This window comes from Hetaerina americana, unplaced genomic scaffold (genome assembly GCF_022747635.1).
Source record: "Hetaerina americana unplaced genomic scaffold, ioHetAmer1.1.p SCAF_3, whole genome shotgun sequence".
Classification (NCBI taxonomy): domain Eukaryota; kingdom Metazoa; phylum Arthropoda; class Insecta; order Odonata; family Calopterygidae; genus Hetaerina; species Hetaerina americana.
In genome coordinates this window covers 40,656,873-40,679,413 of record NW_027286874.1, presented here as the reverse complement: position 1 = coordinate 40,679,413, position 22,541 = coordinate 40,656,873, and the positions used below count along the sequence as shown (strand labels likewise).

General features: G+C 39.1%; 1 protein-coding gene across 2 annotated transcripts in view; it reads right to left on the bottom strand.

Annotated features, from left to right (window-relative positions):
- Window positions 1-22,541, bottom strand: part of LOC139690578 (aminopeptidase N-like) — a 55,643-nt gene that overhangs the window by 18,759 nt on the left and 14,343 nt on the right. Inside the window, exons 2-6 of one of the 2 annotated variants that reach the window (XM_071588054.1) lie at window positions 13,480-13,772; window positions 10,370-10,608; window positions 9,461-9,721; window positions 2,951-3,106; window positions 1,387-1,524 (exon numbers count right to left, since the gene is read on the bottom strand). In XM_071588054.1, coding sequence (XP_071444155.1) covers window positions 1,387-1,524; window positions 2,951-3,106; window positions 9,461-9,721; window positions 10,370-10,608; window positions 13,480-13,710 — 1,025 coding nt within the window. In that variant the 5' untranslated portion in view covers window positions 13,711-13,772. The remainder of the gene's footprint in view (window positions 1-1,386; window positions 1,525-2,950; window positions 3,107-9,460; window positions 9,722-10,369; window positions 10,609-13,479; window positions 13,773-22,541) is intronic. The other variant, XM_071588055.1, reaches the window with a different exon arrangement.

Below are 22,541 nucleotides of genomic sequence, written 5' to 3'. Positions count from 1 at the left end.
ACAGAATATTCCAGAAAGAATATTTTCCTTAGTTATTGCGAGAAATTAAGAAAATAGTAATTTAAAATTACGATTAGCATAATCATAATCATCCTATTGATGTGCTTCTGTTTGTGAATTGGTAAAATGAGAGTTAAGTGGGAAAAGGCAATTACAGAAATATGAGGGAGAATAAACCGGGGAAGCAAAGTTTCAATTCTAAGTTCCCGTCTCCTCGAAATAAGTGTTCGGTTTTGGCTGAATTGGCCAAACGAGCGGAATGAATATAAGCAAGCTATTTTTCCTGCAAACTAGCACTAATTGACGGCAAAAAATAAGTTTTTCACTGATATTATTTACGGATGCCGTTTCTTTGTCCCTTCGGTTATCAAAAACGTTATTCATGACGTTTCCGGAAGAATATTTATGAAAAACAACCGAAAATGAAATTTTTTCAGTTCTCCATAATTGGCTTTGGTTGTCGGGATTTGGTTTGATTTCAAGCGGCTCATCTATATTTATTACCAACAAGTTTACATGATTCTAGCATAATTTCCTGGCCGCATCCTGGTGATTATGTAACCCCAGACACTTTGATGGATGAATGCTCTTCTCCTCTGATGCGCGCAATCGTTAATCATATCCCTCGGCAAACTAAGAGGGTGAAACAATACACCCATGCCTTTGCATACAGATGTTGTGGGTGCAAATGCTTAAAATTAGCTGCCTCCACGTAAGCTTTCAAGTTAAGTGCCAGCGCTTTCGAGAAATTTATAAAGCTGGCAAGCGAGGAGAAAATGTTGACGGTAATAATTAACGTGGATTAGGAGAGTGATTGCCTTCTCGTAGTTTGGAGATGAAAAACAACAACTTCAATAATAAAAATAAAAGATAAAATAAGAATAAGGCCAGGGGTTTGAAATTTTAAAACTCAAAACACAAATTTACTTATCTATGACGAGTCTTCACACCTGTCGAACATGAAGGAGAACTGATGTGCCTCATGATTTTTTTTAGGAATTTTGAGCATATTAGATTGCAGCATACTTTTGGAGAAATTACTATATCCCGAAGCTTCAACTTGCTCGAGAAAAAATAATAACAGGCTTCAACTTCCTGAAGTAAGTAAGAGAAAGGCGAAGTTTAAAAATAAAATTTAGCTTTGAAGATATTAACGAAGCGTTCAGTATGAGCTGATAGTTTCTCCATCGAATTGCTACATTAAGCTTTTCTACGAAGCCAATTTTTCACATTTCGCATTTTGGCAGAGATCCGACTAGTTTTCATTTTACAGTCCATTGAAATCTTAAACAACTATTTCAAATTTAAGCCTAATTTGTAACGCTGAGACGTGATGAATTGAATTATGGCCACTCGACGGATGAATGACGGGCAGTTCATACTTACGCGACGGAGCTTTTTGAGTCTGTCCTGTGTTGCTGCATCGATGTGCTGTCCGGCGCGACGAGGAAGGCTAGCAAGTAGGTTGACATGGGAGGGGATGGCTCGTAATGATCCCAAATCCAGCCTTTCGGTCCCGCAGTCCTGAAACAGTGAAAAGTTTTACAGTTAAAAACATTTTACCGCGCACTGTATAATGATGTCGTAATTTGGTATCAAATGAAATTACGAGAATAAGACGAAAAAATGCTGATAACTTTTATTATCCACCTATACATTTTTGTATTCTTCCACTGCGAGAAATTCAGCATAGCAACAGTAGCGATGTGAATAACAGTAATGTTTTATGATATGATTTGATTATGTTATAAAGGTTTGCAAATATTTATATTTTTTGTAAAAAGCTATTATTTTTGTACATTTTTGTGAAGGAGAAAATTTGAACATTCATTAAAGTCGCAAAACAGCCTTAGCTTATCGAAATGCGTGTTAAATGGAGTTTTTAGTGCTGTTCAACACTATCGTACTATTTTAACGTACAAAGTAAAAAGTTTTTCCTTTGATATAACAAAGTTTAGATAAGATCATGGTAGAAGCAATGGTCAAGAAAATACTTTCTGGAACATGGATTGTCATTATTAAAAAAAATTTCGGGCATTAGGATGTTATATTTTCTGCCCGTAAGAAAAATATAAAAGGAATTAAAATCGGAAATGTATGTAAGAAAGTGTAAAAACACCGGTTCTTTTCACAGGTTACCCATCCTGAGAGTTCAATTTTAGTTTACCAATAGTCAGCGATTTGTAAAACACACTTCAAAGCGAGTTAGGCGCGATTATTCCATGTTTGAACGACTTCGTTTAATCAGAGGTAACATGAACCACTTCTAGAGCTCGTGTATGGGATCGATGAATGACGGAGTTGAGAACTGCATGTTCCCTCCATCAGGACAACATTTTTAAGGGTGAATTATTCCTTCCAGCTATTACGGGGAGGCCATACTTTGAGACGCTTTGGTAAGTGCAGCCTTAGATAAAGCAATTGAAGCGGTGTAACAAAGAGTGAAACTCTGAAAATTTGGAGTAATGGTGGGAGGGTTAAGAGTCGCTGGGGATAAGATACATCAGAATAATATTTTTATGATAAATAGAGAAGCTGCGTTATTTTTTCATAAATGGAAATATTTTATGTAAAACCCGGTTCAACAATAAACGAAATTATTTTTTCACAATTTTAGCTGTAGTCCATTTAAACTGATAAAGTAAAACAGGAAGTATAATGAATCTAAATGATTTCACTCCTCATACATATACCGGGTGCGTTCAAAAAGCAATGCTTTAATTTTTTTTAAAGTAATTTATTGAACAGATTTGCGCAAACACTTAAAATTCTTCAAAGTACTGTCTTTGGGCTTCCACACCTGTGACTAGTATTGTCAGCTAAGGACCAGTATTAGGTATCGTGTTAGGTGAGACTTGAGTAACTAACTCCTCCCAGTTCCAGTAAGAGTATTACCCACCAAAAACCCGTCTTTCACTGCTAGATTACTTTTAATTTTAACGTGACTCACGTGGGTTGTGTGCTCTGTATTCTCATGTTGGACAGCGAGAACCCTGAAGGCGGCCGGGCGAGGCTGACGGAGAAGGTGGCCTTTAGTCCGGGCTCGTCGAAACACGGGAAGGCATCCCGGGCGTACGTCGCCTCAAATTGCGTCACGGCCACCCACCTGAAAGGAAAGGGCGAGGAGGCAAACGATTCAGAGGAATGGATGAATGAATGGTGTATTGCAGTGGTTGAGTAACAGGGACCAATGTTAAGAGCATTTCAACTGAACATCCTTGTAACGCCTCCAACATTTTGGTGGAATACCCGAACGCGAATTACAAGTTTCATCATAATTCATTCAAAACTTTTATTTCATTGACATAGGACACCACGTCTAACGGGATGACTAATTCCGCTAGAAAACTTCCCCTAATCTTTGAAGGAATAGTCCTTGTTTGCCTACCCCCAACATACAACATATTGTCGAGTTTTACGAGCAGGTAAATCTCCATGAAATGTAGCTACGACTTTCCGAGCGTTTCGCATCCTAAATAACAAGCTCACTCACGCGGGAGAAAATGTTATATTCACTGTACTAATTAAAGGAGCCCACATTCGATAAAAGAAACCATGTTCCTACCTGCAAAATTATTAAAGAGAAATATATATTGCATTCAGTGTTCACCTTGTTGTACCCTATTTTAGTGCCTCGTGATTTATTCATTAACTCGATGAATTACTGGCAATTATTTTTAACACGGGCAGAAGAATCTCTAACCGTTGCGCCAGCAAACACGTCAATGTCTCTGGGAGTTATAAAACTGCTATTAAAAATATGCTCGCCGGAAATGCTCCTAGCCGCTCAACCTACCTGAAAATTCCATACGTATTGCTGTTACTACCTAGGTAGCGCTTTTAGTGATTACGTAGTATGAGCACAACCGTGTTTATCTAGGGAGCGATTTATAAATGAACGCACATGTAAAGTATGAATCAACTATTCCTTCCGCTGTCGCTCTCATATACCCCGCATTCGCTCCTACTAAAAAATTTAATTAACTCCAAACAGGGTGAGGAAACCGAGCGATGTGTCACTGGTGACTCAGACAATGTCGGATATTGTGCGTAGTTCATGGGAAACATACGGCACGGAATTACATCGTGCGGGCGCCTATGAGCTAATTAGTCGACCAAGAGCGGGCGGGGAAGCGAGAAACTCTACGTACTAGAGATGGCCTCGAAATCAAGAGACGCTGAGAATAATTCATTTTTCATATTGTAGCGAGAAAGAGGAACATTTATACCAAAAACACGACTCCTTAATCCCTACAACTTTAAAATCAATAAAAGCGATAATATTTAATAAATCAAATGAGATTACCTTTAATAGTTATGTGCATTAACTACAAATGGTAAATAGTACGATTCATCATCAATTGGATTCCCCCACAGGATGCCGTCTATGCTTTATTTTCATGTTTAAATTTGAAAAAATTAGCAAAACAATTTCGTGATATTATTTTGAAATTAAAATATCATCGAAAATAATAGCCATGATCGTTTATTATCATATATCTACGATATAAGGTCCTTGAGACAAAGTACACGAGTACATCAAATTTCATTTATAGTTTCGAAGTAAGATGAAGAAATAAACAAAATAAAAATTCAACAAAAACATTACATATTAACAATAAATATTATTATGTAATGTAAACTTAACATTAAATGTATAATTAATTAGAATTACTCAAGTGAAGTATTATTATCAGTCTGTAATAATTATATTATATATGGTTCGTACGTTTTCAGGGAAATATGACCTCAGTTTCTTTTTATTAGCTATGGCCTGACAAATTTTTGAACTATCTGCTAATGAATTCAACGTTAATGAGATTGTAGTCGTGAATACGTTTAAGGAATGAAAGAGCTAAACATAAATGCGAGCCATTGTGGTTATTGAACATATTTCATGTTTAAGAGGAGGCATATGTAACACACTGTAAAGAGTGATGCCGTGTAAAACCTTTTGCAGCATTGATTTGACATAAATGAAATCAGGTAACAGTTTTAAAGCTGAATTGTGTGTATCGGTCTATCAATTCATCTGTTGGTACAAATCATTGAATTTAGTGAATTGGTGGCCATCCAGTGAAACTGGAATGAAATACTTTCGTCAAAATTGCGAATTCAAAGAATTTCTCTACACGAGTTGTGACAAATAAGGAAGGTAAAATGTTATGTGAAAGGTATTGAGAAAAATATGAGTGACTATTAAAAATGTCAAAAATAGACCAAAGTTAGTTCTTCCCTAAAAAATTAAAATATTTTGACAAAACTATGCACAATATCCAAAATATATACTTAATTTTTTCCAATGCTTTGGCAAATTCCTGCATGTAATAGGATGCTTAGGAAATATCATGCAGTTGTCCTTGTCGAAACGACAACGATGCGATGTGTATTGTCTGAATCATGTTTCCACAGGTATGTTTGAAGCAGTTTAAATCACTGAGTTAATTCTTCTGTCACCTGTTGATGACTCGTGCGGATAAGGTACACTTGCGAAGTCCATTAGTAAATAGAAAATTTCGGTCACCTATTTCCTATTTGGGATAATAGGGGGAATAAAAGAAAAATCGGTGGCGTCCGTCGAGGGAAAATGGCTTCGAAAACTAATTGATGAGTAGTAAAGGAGCAATGATATGATTAAAGAGGAGAATGCAGGACGATTCTAAGGGAAGGAAACTAAAGAATACAAGGCCCTGTTGAAAAAAATGCCATTAAGACAGGAAGTTGTACAAAAAATGGGTCCCTCAGTATGTGGCCATAGACGTCGACCGAGGGAAGTAGGGGGATAATGGCGACGGAAGGGGGCTGGTACCCCATGTGCTTCACTTGAAAAGTGAGCTCCTCTTCGAATTTGGCACAAACTTGTTTCTGCGGCGGCGTCTGGTACGCGACGCGTATGGCTATGCAATTATTTTTCACGTCTGAATTAGCACCGATGCAGTAAATGCAAATATTCATGGCCAGTCTTGATATATTTTTATTCGAAATATCTTAGCCATCCTTTGCAGTAATAAATAACTTCGTTCGTGGTCATACAATTGGATCAATTTTTTGCTGGTGGAAGTTGTATAATGGTGATTTTCCTTGATGACCGATATTAGTAATTTACAGAACTATCCCAAGATCTCAATTCCCTAGGCTTGTGTCGAATGCAAAGGCATCTCGCGGTGACCCTTAAAGCTACATCCAAGAATCAAGATATAAAAATTGAAGTTTATTTTGTGGCGTTGACTAATACGATATATGCTCCCCACGTCAAATGCATGGGGCGAATAACGGGATTTACAAATTTAAGAGAATCCTTAGGAAAACCTCAGCCGCGCCGCGTTTCGTTTTTAATATGCATTTTGATGGAAAAGTGACAATCTTGCAGCATTCGATCTTTAACATACATGTTTTTGGAAATGTCACTCCTCGCGTTTCACCTCTTTACAGACATTCCCCGGTGAGGAGGTCAAATTGATAATTAATGTCCGAAAAAACTGTACGTAACATGTTTTCATGAAAGATTAGGGTGTTGAGCTTAGTTGGTAGAAAATGGAACTCTGCTCGTATTTATTATTCTTTCTTTCGTCTCGAGGCTAAAAAGGAGAGGTTAGGTGGTAGAGACGTTGTTTTGGCACAGCCAGGTACATGAACACATTCGCGAAAACATCGTTTGCTCTAGGTACAGGAGGAATTAACCGGGGGAGGGCGAGAGGGAAGGAGAGGGAGAGAGGGAGAGATAGGGAACGGAAGGCAAACGCTAAATGCTACTTCAAATACGCACGTTCGCGCACGTAGCCGAGTTCGTGAGGTGAGCCACCGCGTCAGTGGGTCGGGAAGCGAGAGGCTTTCATGCTCGGCTGGGTCGTTGGACCAACTGGAGTGTGACTGTAGGCTTCAACTACGAATTAGGAGCATTTAATTTCTCAATCCCCTCCGCGACTTCCACTGTCAACGTATAATTTGGTACTTTCTGAATGGGTTAGTATTCCAGCGGAATCTTACCACTTTTGCTCCTTTCCATCTTGAAATCAATTTAACATTTCTGGAAGGTAAAAAAAAGCTGGAGGTGCAGACAATGTGAGGCCTAGAGCGTAAATTTGACTCTTTCGTTACCTTAAACTAAGTTAAACCTCGTTTTCACGTACATATTTGCCGGTAATTCATATTTAATAGGATTAGAAAAGAGGAAAAGTTTAAAATGTTTAATCTGGTCCCTATTTTACTTGTTCCGAGTTATCGCTAGCTTGTACGCAAAATTTCACTGCCGTTGATCAATATCTCCCTCTCGCCAAACGCCATGGAAGTGCTGCCATTCGGCGCACTAGGAAGCTGCCAGCTGCTCAGCTGCCTGCCTTTCGCATCACAGGAGGTCTCAAGATTATTTCCCTCAATTCTTCCCCTACGCACGCCTCACCTCGATTCTTGATTCGTAACCACACCACGAGTATCACAAAACTTTTGATTTTCGTATCAGATGTGACAGAAAATATAGAGAGGTAACTGGTAGCCCATGCAGTGAGTGGACACTAAACGAGTGATTTCATTTCGGTCGCACTGCCTTACAGTTCATTATCATGCTGACAAAGTGGATGGAATTTCAATTGTCTCTCCTGGGGTGCAAAAATGATTACGTCAGAATAATTTTTACCAACGCTAGATTGACGTTCTGAGTTAGCCATCGAAATGAGCAGAAGGTAGTCCGCAAGAATCTGAAACAGTTGTTTTCAAAGATTTTTGGGTTGGGGTCCAAAGAATTTGGGGGGAGGGGGTGCACAAAAACCTTAACATAGATAAATGGAATTATCTCAAATTATGATAAATGTATCTGTTGTTTGTAAAATTCATATCTACAGGGAAAGAGGTCTCGTTTTAAATCATGGTATGTTTTATTAGTTCTGGCTCCAGAGCACGATAACAGAAATTCCGAGGGAACCGTTCCCTTCACAATAAATGTGCAGGATTTGGACACTATATGAAAGGCGATTACTCACACATACACACACAGTAAATATATATATATATATATATATATATATATATATATATATATATATATATATATATATATATATATATATATATATATGCATATGCACACACTCACGCGTACATATTTTTAATTACTACATATTGGGGCAGATATACCTAAACGGATCGTGTTTATACTGAATACATTTCCCTGCTTTTGTTTGTGTGGCAAAATCCTATAGTCTTCTCACAATCGAGTCCAATCAGAAGCTCGAAATGTTGTCTTGAGCTGCATAGTAGAGGAGGGTGAAAATACCAGATTTAAGGGGGCCACTGGGAAAGGAAGGGACGCAAAAAGGTCGCGAAACATAACCATTAAAGTGCCAAAAATAAAAAATGATGAAAATAGCAAAAGAATGTCAACACTCGGTTCATGAGTAATGCCGCCACGAAGAATGCATTTGCAATTAGTAAGAGAAACGTCATGTCTCCAAGGAACACCTTAAGTTTATTCTCCGAGTCAGTTTAATATTTATTGGCTTCGCAGGGTCTTTTCATGTGCAGAAGCTTCGGAAATAATGTCTTGAGTTTTCGTCAAATCCAGTCCAAAACATTGACCTTGAAAAAGAAAAATGCTTATAGATAGGATGGGAATTTGTAAATGGTCGTGAAGGAATCAGCTTCTATATTCCTGAAAGTAACACGCGGGGTGGGAAAATAGCTTATGCAATGTTATTTCATAAGGAGCGAGTCAGATTCGAATTGTGGAGTCAAACCTCTTAAGCAGCGAGGAAATCTTTCAGATAGTCCTAAAATAGCAACCAAATGACGGGTGTCAGTGATGATTCAGAAAAAAATATTGGTAAAAACGTAAGCCAATGATCTATCACACAAGTTCCTCGTAAAAAATTCAAATCAGCTGGAAGAATTTCCGTATATGGCACCTAAAATAGGAAAAATTTTAGCGTGACACAAATCGCCATAGGCATACGGAGTGCACACAAAAATAATTTAATAATTCCTAAAATTCGTACCAAACGAGTATCTTTCAGCGGGACTTCGCGTGCATGTTACGAGTAATAATACCAGTTGGGATCATAATGACGTGAATACGGAGTGCTGAACTTAATGTAGATTATTTTGAGCGATTAGAAAAATCTTGGATCGAATTGGATATTGGAAGCTCATGTTGATATACATGAACCACCCTAATTGACTTCAAGACAAGACGCCTTTAATTGAAATTCAGCTTGAGCGGAGAAATTTGTGTGGCATGCATAAGAAAGTTCCCGCATTTCCTTGAGAAGATGGATTTCCTGTTCTTTGGCCTTTTAATGCCCTCACCTAGGTAGCAAAATTTCATTGATGAACGAGAAATGCTGTAACATAATAGTTTTTTTAACTCGGCAGTTTTCATAAAATAAGGTTAATTTTTATGCTCCTACGATCAACCTACTCGGGTAATTAGGGAGAGATTTTTATCTAATAAATTATCAGATTAACTCACCTTTTTTCACCCGACACAGAATCTTTGAAGCTACTTCGGTAGAAACCGTAGAGATTGTCTTTTAGTTTTCCTTCGAAAGGAATACTCAGCGTGTAATTTCCCCCGGCTTCTAAGCCGTCACCGCGAAAATGTATGATGTAGAAATCGCTTGAATTTTCAAATGATTGGTATTGTATTGGCACAACATTTTCCTTGGTCTCATTGGAGTTGGAGGGTCCAGGTTCACAGCTGTAGTTGTCTGTCTGGTTAGCAGACGACTTTCTGAAAAGGAAAAGACAACTTAAAAATAACTAACTCCTTAGAAATAAATTAACGGAAAACGAGGTAATAATTTCATTGGCTCTTTGGAAATTAAAAGAAAACTAAAATTATAAAGAAGAATTATTTCCAGATACTTAGTTCAGACTCTTAATGCTTTGGTTTTTTTACATTATATATATATATATATATATATATATATATATATATATATATATATATATATATATATTTGTTCAGTGATTCGAAGACCGTTAAAATTATTAATGCTCTCCCGTGATCAGGGTGTTTATTGACCAGGCTTGGCCATTTTACTTGATGTGTCTCTTCCATAATATGTAATAATTTTTTTCTATCAGATTTTCTGTGAACATTCATTACTGATGGTCATTTACAAGACCCGCAATTTTAGAAGATGCCAAAACCAAAGCCAATGAAATAAAAAAACATCTTCCTCGTCAGAAAATTGAACGATCGAACAGGGTACTTTTTCACCACTGGGAAACGAAGGCCGTTATCTTCAGGTAGATGGCAGTTATGGCAACCGCGTTCTAAGATGTCAGATCATCATCGTCTGGATTTAAGAGAAATTGGTGACCGGAAAAAAAGAGCGGCAAAGCGTTGCCGTTGCAAGAAGCCACTTTCACGTACTTGAATACTACCACATCCTTTTGGATGATTTTGAGGTCCTTGCCGGTATGCAGAGTCACGGAGCGGAGGTTCTTCGTGCCGTCGACCACCGTAACGTCGATATACACCCGTCCGTCGAAAGTGAAGTTGCTGTCGAAGAGCGTGCAGATGCACAGGTTGTAGCTGGAGGGTCTGACCTCAGTCGGCAGGCGACGCCCTGCACCCTCCGCGACCCCTTGGCTGCCATCGGACAAAGCATCCTGATGAACAATAAAAGAATTCTTATATTGGTGGGGGAGGGGAAGAAGAGTAATTCAATAGAAACCATGAGCGGATTCATGGGAAACTCGATGCGATTATTTCTTCTACCAAAGTTCACGCGCCATTTCAGTATTTTAACTATTAAATTCAAAACTGCAAGGACAAGGGTTCTTTCTCCCTTACTATGTAGGAAAATTTCATTTCACTGAACTTAAAAAAAAACTCCTATAATCTACCATCATCCGTTCTACTGCACTTTATTCATACTTAGTATTCTTTCTTAAACTCTCCTATCACCCGATTACAGGCCCTAAATTGATAACAACTCGACGAAATGGGTAGTTCACCCTTTCTCATTCGTCTCTTGCTGTAAGCCCGCAGTATTTACTCAAAGCTAAATTCATTTCCCTAACCCCTCGTCAATACTCAATGAACTCTTAGTTGACGAAAACTATAATCCACAGATAAAAGTTATTCAGTCATGTAATAAGTTTCCCTTGTGAAAAATTAAGTAACCATTTATCAACCCATGACTCATATATGTGCAGAATATTATCCATTTATTTACTTTACTTCGTCCAAATTCACCAGCACTAACAAACTCCTTCCATATTTTCTCCTCATATAGCTGAACAAATGCGCACAATCCAGTATCCAGTGCCCATCAACGACTAACCACTAGCTGTAATATAAACATCCAAATATAACCTTAACCTTCATACACTCGGGTAAGAAATGCCCACCAAATAATGTAAAAAGAATCTAGATCATCATTCTCATAACTGACGACACTCAACGCACTTCGTCAGTGACCGAAACCGAATACCACCCAGCTGTAAAGGAATACTGAAGAGGGTAATAAAAGCAAGCCGACCAGTCACCTGAAAATACGAAAAAATTGAAGTTGTAATGATTACTGGAATCGTGTTACACGATAGCACATTTCACGTTCTTTCGATTACATTCAAGGGACCTATATTTGCATCGTGGGATGAACACTAATGAATATATTGGCAGTTAGAGCTAACGTTGTCGCTTAAATGATCATTATTTTGAAGACTCATTTTTATCTCCTTCATTCCACTTATTATACGTAAAGTTTGCCCTCATAATAGAGCAGGAATATTCGAGAGACCCTACTGCGTGCGAGTATATCCACAGTAGAAAGTTAAATATTCAATTTTCGGCGTTGTAACTTATGTGGGACTTAAGGTGCTGCGCCACCCAGACTCTCTGCATTTCGAATTGAGGTACGACTTCGAGTTGGAGAGAGTTCTTCGCCTCAAAAATCGAAGTGCAATGAAAGCTCACACAGAAAGTGATCCACTAGAGGATTAGTACGCAACATGAAATCGAAGCAATTACAGAAGCATGATGATGATCAACTGCATAATGTTTCAAGCTCGGGGGAATTTGAAATTCTTGGGAGAATTAAGATTCACTTTCTATTGTTATGTGGCAGACTTCCTTGTGTGTCATATTACAGCAAGTTTCTCCAGGAAATCGGCGCCCTCTGGGTATGCGGCACCTCTATGTTTTCTGGATTTAGATTTCTTGATAGTAGCGCTTGGGGGGCTCTTTCGTAAAGCTCAGCAAATTAAAACCTCCAATGCTGTAACAGCTTTTTTCGGACCGCTTCGCACGACTCGGCTTCTTAATTTTGTACTAGGCCCCATTTGTTTACAATGTGCTTTGACTTGCATGGAAGTGAATATAACTTAAAAGCACTTCGACTACGAAAACAAGTATATAGTATTTGATGACGGCGGTGGTTTGAGTGGCCTTGTCTTCTGAAATCATTAAATCTCACCAAAGTCTAAAGATATTAAGTGCGAAACCGATTTTCCGTCAGTGACAGGATTATGGTACATTCTCAGCAAATTCCATTAATTACACACCCAAAAAAATACTCTCCCCTTACTTATAGCTTGCAGGCAAAAAATCCTAATGGGAGAGCGCATCTATTTTCTTACCCCCCCCCCCTCATATTTTTACTAGTCTCCAAAATTAATTACATAGACATTATATTATTATGGAAAGGAAACAAACTATGCAAATTTCACTTGAATAGAGATTTATTCACGACCCGGGTTTCAAACACTTAATGTCATCTTCAGGGTTTATTATATTATTATTTGATAGAAAAATCTCAGTGGGTAAATATGGAAGTGATTGTGGATTACCCAGATACTGCTATCATCAATTGTTGTAGATTTATTTTGGTTCTGATTTTATTCAATATTTTAGCGGTGCAATGGACCCTAGTGTATAGAGCTGTCGGCGAATGAGTGAAGGGCCCCAGGCTCAAATCCGGGCGAGGCCTCCGGAAACTCTCAGCTAAAACCAAGTTGTGTTATTATCGCGAAATTCTTGGGTGGCATAGGGAACTGACCATATACCCTTATCTAAGAAGTTCTCACGCCTTAAGGTGAAGCTCGCGAAGAGTTCCATCTTCACCAAACAAACCAAATCAAAACTTTAAGCCTTCATCACCGGGACTGACTATTAGCCTGCAACTGTCATTCAGCATTCAGGTTACGATCGTGTAGTGTATCTTAAACTAAACTATCGTAACTATCGCACGGACAGAAACCGCGAGGCGTACGTATCCATAGCATTAGATTTCGGGACCTGAGATAACCGTGACAGCTGCCCCGTTAAATGAACGTTCCAACGACAAACAACTTTGTAACCGTACAACATCATTGCCCGAGGTAGGAATCGAACCTGCTACCCTCGGGGTCGCCGAGATGATGGTCACTCTTCCTGTTAACAGGGTTGGGGCTTGCGTGTCGGAGACATTACGCTTGACCCCGGTTCCCGAGAGAGGAACTGGGGTCAGTCAAGAGAAGGAATGGTTACCTACTCACCTGGTCCTCAAGGGACAGCGACGAGACGAATTCTCCTGCCCTGGGGCAGGGAGCGTAGTAGTATACGAGGAGCCCGGTGACGATGACGGCGGCGGCCGCCAGCAAGAGGAATAGGGCCGCCTTGGCGTGGCTCACGAAGCACCCTCCGCCCCTGCCGTACTTGATGTTGGGGTAATCCTCCGTGATGAACTCCGCCCGGCTGCCCGTCACGGACATCTGTGACGAGTTCATCTCGCTTCTCACGCGATGGCCACCGCGTCAGCGACTGTCCGTCCCGTGCTCGGCGAAGACTGCTGGAAGACGAAGGCGAAGAGCGGGGCTCGTTTTTCATTCGGATTTTATTTTATATTTTTTTAATATTCGCAGAGAGAGAGAAAGACCGTAGTGTGTATGCAATGACGAGAGCAGCAGGTGGTTGGCCGGATGGGGGCGAGAGGGGAGGGGGAGAGCATTGGGTGGGGGAGAAGTGAGAAAGAGAGGGGGGCGGAAGGGAGGGTGGGTATGGGTAGAAGTGCGGGAGGGCCTTGGGAGAAAGTGAATCTTATTTCCCCCGAAAACCTCGGATCGGGAGGACAAACAATGTCCGAAAGTAGGCGAATGTTTATCTCGCACGGACGCACCAAATTATTCACCATCGAAACGGGCAAGAATTACAATTTTGCTCTGAAATTTAATCGGAAGAATTGAAAATATTATAATAATGTATTTTTTTTAAGTTGTACGAGCATAACCTATGTCGTGCATTAAATATTAGACCCGAACCCATTGAATTCGATTTGATGTATACAGTAAGAAAAATAAATTTATTAAAATTTTTTCAAGGGTGGCCTGCATCGAATTAATCATGACAGAGCAATTATTAGGATTAGTTTGGGAAATACACCCCTTCCATAGTAAAAAAATAATAATATTATATCCATCAGTGTTTCGCCAAATCGTGCCAGCAGATTTCCGCATTTGGTGTTGTGGCACAATATTCTAGCCATTTCAACTATTTGAAAGAATTTTCTCAGGTAATAAAGTTGCTATTTTTAGTTATTGTTAAGATAAAATGATCAATGTTTCAAATTCCATCAGAAAAATTGAAAATAAATTAGCAGAAATGGAAGTAAATGGAAACAGTAGCTAATGCACCTTTTGACTGTTGATACCTGAATATTTATAACTATAAGAGTTTTTATTTTATTTTTTTCGATATCATATCAAATATCGGCCAGATGAGGTGTCATAGTAACGTTAGGAGTCACTCTCCGAGACAAAAACATTGCTTCAGAACCTGATGAATAGATGTACAATATTACTTGGGAGAATTTCTAAACTCAATAGTTTTTTAATAAAAAGACACTGGAAACACCTGAAATATTCAGCCAAATACGGGATGGTTATCACGTTATGAGAAGCCATGGTAATGGAGGGAAGCGCGAAACGGTCATCTTTTTGGTGAGGTCACGGCATGGCGAGATCCACGTAATCTCAGTGACATCACAATGAGAGGAATGACGTAATGAGTACCACCCCATTTTCATTAAAAAGGGCAACTGGTCAGATTTTTCGCCAGCCAGGGGACAGATTGAGGAACTGAGAGATATTGGTCTTTTTATTTTGTTAAAATCATATCACAAACGAAATCAAAATAGAGTGAAAGACTCTATACAATAAAGATTAGAACATCAATGCAATACCTTTGTTCCCGAGGCTGATATCAAACTTAACACCTCGGGTTAGTCCCCGGGAACGCACCGAAATCACCCGCATGACATTACAGTTTGATTATCAATTCATTTTTCCTAATTACGATTGTATAATTTGCGTGGCATTGAACATGGGTAGAGTTTTACGGAACAACAGGAGTTTTACTTTTCTTATTTCTGGCGTTCTTCTTCCGAAATTATAGTTTGCATATATCGTCAAAAAAAACTTAATTGAGAAAAACATCCGCAAGTCAATTAAAACCTGTCTTGGGACACGAAACATAGAAGTGGCGTGATAGAGGATCATAATATCTCATACTTTATTCACCAATTCGATGGATTAGAAACAAAGTCTAAGGGGCTATACGGTAAGCAAGGCCGTTCAGCGTTTCACGCACCAAAGGTTCGACTCAATTCCATATAAGGAATGTCATTACCTTACGTAATGCTCAAACCTTTAAGTCTTTCCTGCATACGTAACCTAATCTCTGCAAACGTGTATTTCCCTTAAGGAAATTATTCATTTCAAGCTGTACAATCACAAGCGCCACCGCGTATCTTTCTTTCACTATCTGATCAGTGCTTGTATAAAATAAATTTAAAAATTGAAGGAGTTATGGGCTGCAAGGTGGTAATATCACCTGTAATCCGTTTGTTGATCCGTTTCTGCTGTTACAAGATGGAGAATATGTCCTATCTATTGGAAATTGCATGTGCTAAATTGACAGGGTCTGCACAATAGGTATTGGGACTGGTTCCAAAAATCAAAATTTATTGCAGTTATCATTACAATTGCTTAATAATCTTCAAAATACAGTCCTCCTGGATCGATACACTTAGTCTGCTACTCGTCAAAAACCCGCTGGAAGTCGGTTTCCAGAATACTGTTGAGAGCCTTTGTCGTCTCCACCTTGAACCGCCTCGATGGAGTCGAACCGATATCCTCTGAGCTCCTTTTGAGTCATCCTTTGAAATAATAACACTGTCGAGAAAATCTTCATCTTCCTGGACGCAGTCGAAATTTTTCGCGAAATTTCCACCCGCGACAGTTTTTGTCCCTAGCTCAAGACTTTCGGCACCAGCTTCGCGCACACTTTACTCGTCGCAAGATCCTCTGTTACAATGGTGTGGACGGTTCCGACTGAAAGGCAGGTCTCCTCACTGATAAGGGCGAAGGTTAGACGCCTGTCGGGGTCCAAAAATTTGTTCACTTTGGCCACCTGAGTGACGGTTCGAGCGGTCGTCGGGCGTCCGACACGGTGCGACGAGCTCTTTAGGCCAGGCCTTCCTTAAACATTTGATGCCACTCAAAAGCTCTTGCACGGCTTAAGGCATCATTCCCATAAGCCTGTTAAATGAGTTCAAGGGTCCCCGACGCAAATTTCCTGATTTTAAGGCAAAAATTCACAGCGTAGCTTTGCTCGACGGTGCGCTCCATGCTGGCGCGACGACACCACAATCAATCACTCGTCACAAAAATCCACCTCCTATCTCAACGTATGCCCGGAGGCAACTGAACTAAAGTGCGCCTGAGTGGTGGGGGACCCCTCTACCGCGCCGACCGATCGGACCCCCATCCACCACACCGTTGATGCTACAGCGAACCAGTCACGATACTTATTGTACGGACGGTGTATTTTATATTAAGTACATTTTCTTTTTCGCGATAAATCTCTCAACCGTATTCTTGAAATTCTTCTGATATCATTTGCTAAAATATATAGAGAAATTACAATTTAAAAAAACGACAAAGACCCAAAACGTTGTGCTAGTGAGGAAGAAGGGTTTTTAGAGCAAATAAATTGTTATATTAAGATTATTCCGCAGTATTTATTCTCTCACTGAATATGCCAGTATATCTGCATGATTGCAGAACTATGACTGAATTATAACTAAGTAATAACTACTTTCAGTACCTTCATTCTTTCCTTGGAGAGTGCAAATCAAGAATTTAAAAGGCTCTGAAGCCTAGGAAAGCTCTTCGCGCTCTTAATGGTATTCGGAAAATGAATTTTAATTAACTTGAAGCTAACCTACTATAAAGAAGCGATGATTCGCCATAAATATAGTTACTAGTTGATGCTAACGAAAAAAATATAATTGACATGAAAAAAGGAACCAAATTAATGTTTTTCTATGGTCATCAAGGAAATAATAAAAATGAATGATTTAGTATTTTCCCGGCGTATGATGTATATGGAATCTTCTCGGGTATTCCACGAGGAAAGTAATTCCACCGCCAGATTCTCGACGGCTCTCGGCAATTTCTCATGAGGGAGTGGAATTCATCAACAAACCGGCGAAAGCTATAGCAGAGTTTGCCATTGAAACGTTGCAGGCAAGCAGCAAAATTCCTGACCTGGTGCAAAACCCGAGAAGATTTCATATACAATAATGAAAATAAGAAAAAATATCAGCAGGATTTCCAAAATATACAATTAAAGAAATGCTAAAACAAAAACTTCTACTCGTGACACATTTCACACAATTAACTTTGCCTACCATAAATGATTTCAATTTCGTCTTCAAATTCCGAAAATAAATGAAAAAAAACGCTGATAAAATATGTTTGACGTAAATTTTAGTTTGTATCGAGGCTTATTTTGCTTAATTATCATTATATCAAATACATTGAATAAGTCAATCAAGAAAAAATTAGAAAATAACTAATGTTATCATCACTATAATTTCTCGATGCGGCTCTCCTTTATAACCAAAGATAAGTAACGTTTGATAATAAAACATATTACTTATATCCATTAAAATGTATCCCTCTGCCTCTAGAAAATCTAGCTGTTTTTTCCGGCCTATTGTACTTACAATGGGGTCAATGCCCTTATAATCTGAAGAGGAGTTGTGGCTTGGTTTTTCCGCTATATTTCTGTTAATGAGGAGGCAATTGGCATAACATATTTCTGAAGGGTAACGTTGACATATTTTGCACGGTTAAGCAGGTTTTTTTGAAACCGTAATTTGACAATTGACCCACTTCACAATGAATAGCCAGCGACAACCATTCTACATAATGTTTTTCCCATTTGGATATGAACAACAGGTTTTCAGGTTATATTCCGTTTTTATCGTTTTTTGAGTTCTCGTGTCCCAAAAAAAGCTATCATGTATAGACGCACTGATAGGCGTCATTCGGAAAAGTCTAAAATAATTATGTACCGTCAACAAAGCACTTACTTTCATTGATGTTCCATTGTGGAATTTTTTTTTCATTGAAACAGTCCTTTCCCCTTCGTAACTTATCTCCATGCGTTAAAATTGATTGGTAAAAATAAAATTCAAAGTAAAGCCATGAAGGTGAGGAGTGTATTAGGCTCCCCGGAGCTTTATAGCGTAAAACATTACCTGGGGCTAAATATTGCCATGGCAATAGAGTCGTGTACGAAAAGCCGTCGACCCGAGTCGAGTAGCAGCTTACCAGAGTCGTGTACCCGGCTCTGGTAAGCTGCTAACTCACAAGAATAACGGCTGGTTGTTAGTCGATTTTATTTCAGTACTGTCAAGCAAATGAATGTTAATCATCATTCTTAGTTTAATCACATTTTCTGCATGCATATTAACTTCACGTCCTATATCGTCTCTTATAATTAATAAATTATGTTTTATACTATTTTGTGGAATGGACAATCTTAGATTCGCCAAATTGGGCCGTTGGCTGGATTTAGCGCGACCACGAATTACAGTTAAAAATAACATATCGGGATACGTGGCAGAGTATTGAAACATATAATAAACGTTGAACACATTTAATCATATTCATCTCAGTTTATTCCGCGTGGCTACTTGTGAATTTCGGAGTTCATTTCATATTTGTGAATACCCTTGTTCTTTTGAGCACGCGCTTCTTCTGAGTTTTGAGAATTGCCTAATATTACGCCTATTCGTATATGAATGAATTAAATTTAGTCAAGTGCTCTAGACCTTGTATTTTGTTAATCCAGGTTTTAATTTATGCTCGTCGTTTTCGAGGAATAGTTCGGAAAATGGGTTGAAACATTTCGTTTGGGTCAGAACCTTTTTTATTTTATTAAATTCAAAATTTCACTAAATATAAGTCATTTGTGTATTAAAATGAAGGACCACCAAGTGTTGACTCGTAAATATCAAGTTTATTGTGCATTTACAATGGAAAATATATTAATGAAAGACATTCCAAGGACCTGTACTTCTTTCTTTGAAACCTTACCGTATATAATTTATTCAATTCAAAAACATCCGACGAAACACTATTTCTTACTGCATATAAGCCTGATGGATTGCATTGCATATAGACTGAGGCTTCCTCTAAAGATTGAGCTGATGCTTAATCTTTATAGGAATCCTCAGTCTAGGGATACTAAGTGCCTACGTGTCCATTCATGCTCCATATTCGGTTCTTGTATTGTTTATATAATTTATGATCACCCTAATATGAAAATGAGTAGATTGGAATATCTCTAACCAAGAAATATGTGGTCCATAAAATGCTATCGATACTGTCTCCGCGGGCGGCAATCGGTAGCGAAATAAATTTTCCTCTGCGATTTTCGGCAGAATGATTCCGTAACCACCGCACTCAGCCAAACGATCCTGGAGAGCGCGCAGGACTCATCCCGCGGGATCCGCCACTCTTGTCACCACACGCGCGCTCGCAGCTGCAAGTGTCGATCACGCTCCGGCGAGGAAGCCGCACTCCTAACACGGAAAGAGTGGCGACGAGTATGGATGGGCACGTAACACCGCTCATCCCCTCCACACCCCTCAGTGTACACATTTGGAGTGCTTATCGCCTCCTCACGTCATCTACGTCACTTCCTCAAGGTTCACTCTGCCCCTCCCATATCACCTCACGGAGAAGTACGTTAAAACACTTAATGATGTTTGAGAGTGCAATTTTTTTTTTTTTTATAATGACCGGTCACCAGCAACTTCACGTCGAGAACCTCTGAAATCATTTCATTGATACATCATCTTCTTGGTGCTTTATCGGCTAGCCTTGGTGTTTCCCGGCACGCACCCTTAATGAGGGCAACACGCAGATGTGAAGAACTGAAGTTAATACTTATAAAGTTATTTATCTCGGATAGAAATCCCCGAAAATGAATATCACTTGGCAGTCGTGCTGACATACATTTTATAGACCTACCCGAAGATAAGCAAAGATTCCATCTTAGCTAATCTTTATCATCTCATGGCAAAAATTTGAAATGGATGTGTTTTGGCACACCAAAGGAAAAAATGTCATCGAAAAATGTAGTTTTTTTTAAGTATAACTCATTCAAACTTAATGAGACCCGTGGAACCTAGAATGGTCACAAATGGAAAGTTGAAAATTGGTTCGAGTCTACTTCAAAAACTCCTTGTTGAATTATTAGAAGCCATGATTCTTTTCTTTGGAAACCTTAGCTAAATCGTTTGGCCCTGGGATTCTAGTAACGTAGTCATGGCTCATCCTCAGGTTTTTAAAGGACTGAAGCTGAGTTTATACAATATTCTCGAGATGCTACTCGAAGCTCTGACCTTTGGGTTGGCAGGAGGGTAACCTAGTCGAGTTCATAGCATTACTTTTTATTCGGAGAGTAATTCGCCACGATAATTATTTCTGCTTCACACTGTGAATGCTTCCATCGCTGGAATGCAGGTGGACGGTGGCTGGGAAATATGAAAATATGCAATTTCCGCACACTCATTCGTGGGAGAAGGGCACTCGATAGTAAAAGTCCTCTTGGTTATGCGTAAAACTTTCGAAAGTAACGTCGAGTAAAAAGAAAATTGGCAGCAATTGCAATAATTACTGGAGAGATGCTATCTGGTTGAAATGAACTGAACTCGAGGATTTTAATTATAGTTTGTGGTCTCACTCATTTACATCTTCAACATCAACATCTTCCAAAAAGGGAGTGAAGGATGGGTGATTATTTGTTTGAATCAAAAATGCTGGAATTTTTCCGGGTTAATTATTTGAAACGCTTTCCCCCTTTCTTCCTATTTCCCATTGTTTTTGTTTCCCTCAGTCGACTTCATTCAAATTCCTTTTTGTCATCACTAATCTGACCCCGTCAAACCAATTATTTTGGTCTTCCTTCAGTGTAAAATACAGCTTAGTAATCTTTTTGGCCAATTGCTTTATTCATTCAACAAACGTGTCCAGCTCTTTTAGCCTGTTTGTTTCAATTTTATCGACTCCTTTAGTTCCCATATTGACTCTGTCTCGCAAGTGCTCGTTTTCCTAACCTGCGACATTAGCCTACATCACCTTCGCCGATTTTCCATTCCCATTCCTTTTAGTTTCTTTCTCATCCGTTAAGTTGTTTCGCGGACTTCTGAACCATAAATTAAGATAATCTTCAAATTTTTATATGTATTTTATTTTAGTGTGCAGTGTCATCGGGATATCTCATAAGAGAGAATTATCATGTCATTGTTTCTTTTTACTACGAGATTCTCTATTCCCGCTGCACTTGTACTCTCTGTAATAATTCTGACACTGAAATATTTATGAATCTTTGACTCTCTGTAGTAATGGGTCTGACAAGTTTTTTCAGTAAAGTTAAGATACGTAAGGTTTTTCATTGTTTATTTCCATACGCCGGGGCACTTGCGCCTTCGTTGCTTTAGTGCTGAGTTTAGGTTTTTTAACTATAGTAGGCTCTATAGTACAGTCTTGTAATCCTTATGGAAAAGTTTCCGAGACATCATAATGTAATAATAATCGTAATTCATCTTGAAATTTGAAAATAAAACTTAACTCCACGAAAATTTATTAAAACTACCGACTTCGTCGAACAGTCATCAACAGGACACCGCCCGATGATGTCGACTGTTTGACGAAACCGGTCATTTTAACAAAATTCGGTAGACCTTAGGAAGCTTTATTTTCCAATTTCATCATTTTAGTCCATAGTTTTGAGCCGAGTACCATAGTATAATTCATCTTTTAACAGCTGCCTCTTTATTCTGTTCAAACTTTCTCTATTCACCTACCTTTTTGCCATATCTTTGCCCACCTTAAAATCCCATGAAATTCTCACAGCCTTCCCAACCTCAGCCAACGGTTTCGTCATCTCGTACGCACCTCGACTGCCTGCGCTTTTTTCCATTTCTATTAAAGATCCACATTATTGCTTTCCAGACGAGAGCAGCCTCTGTCGGGGATGCCTTCGACAGACGAGGCTCATTCTTTCCCGAGAGTGACAGAAACTCTCTCAGGCTAAGAGAGGGGCGAGCATCGTTACGCATGGAAAAGGGATGAGTCAGTGTGCACCGAGATGACATGTGCGGCTGGCTGCTCCTCTCTCTGCAGGCCGAGCAAGGTGGCGTCACTTTCTCACAGGTAGGTACATAAGGACGCGTCAAGGAACGTAGGCGATAAACGGGTCT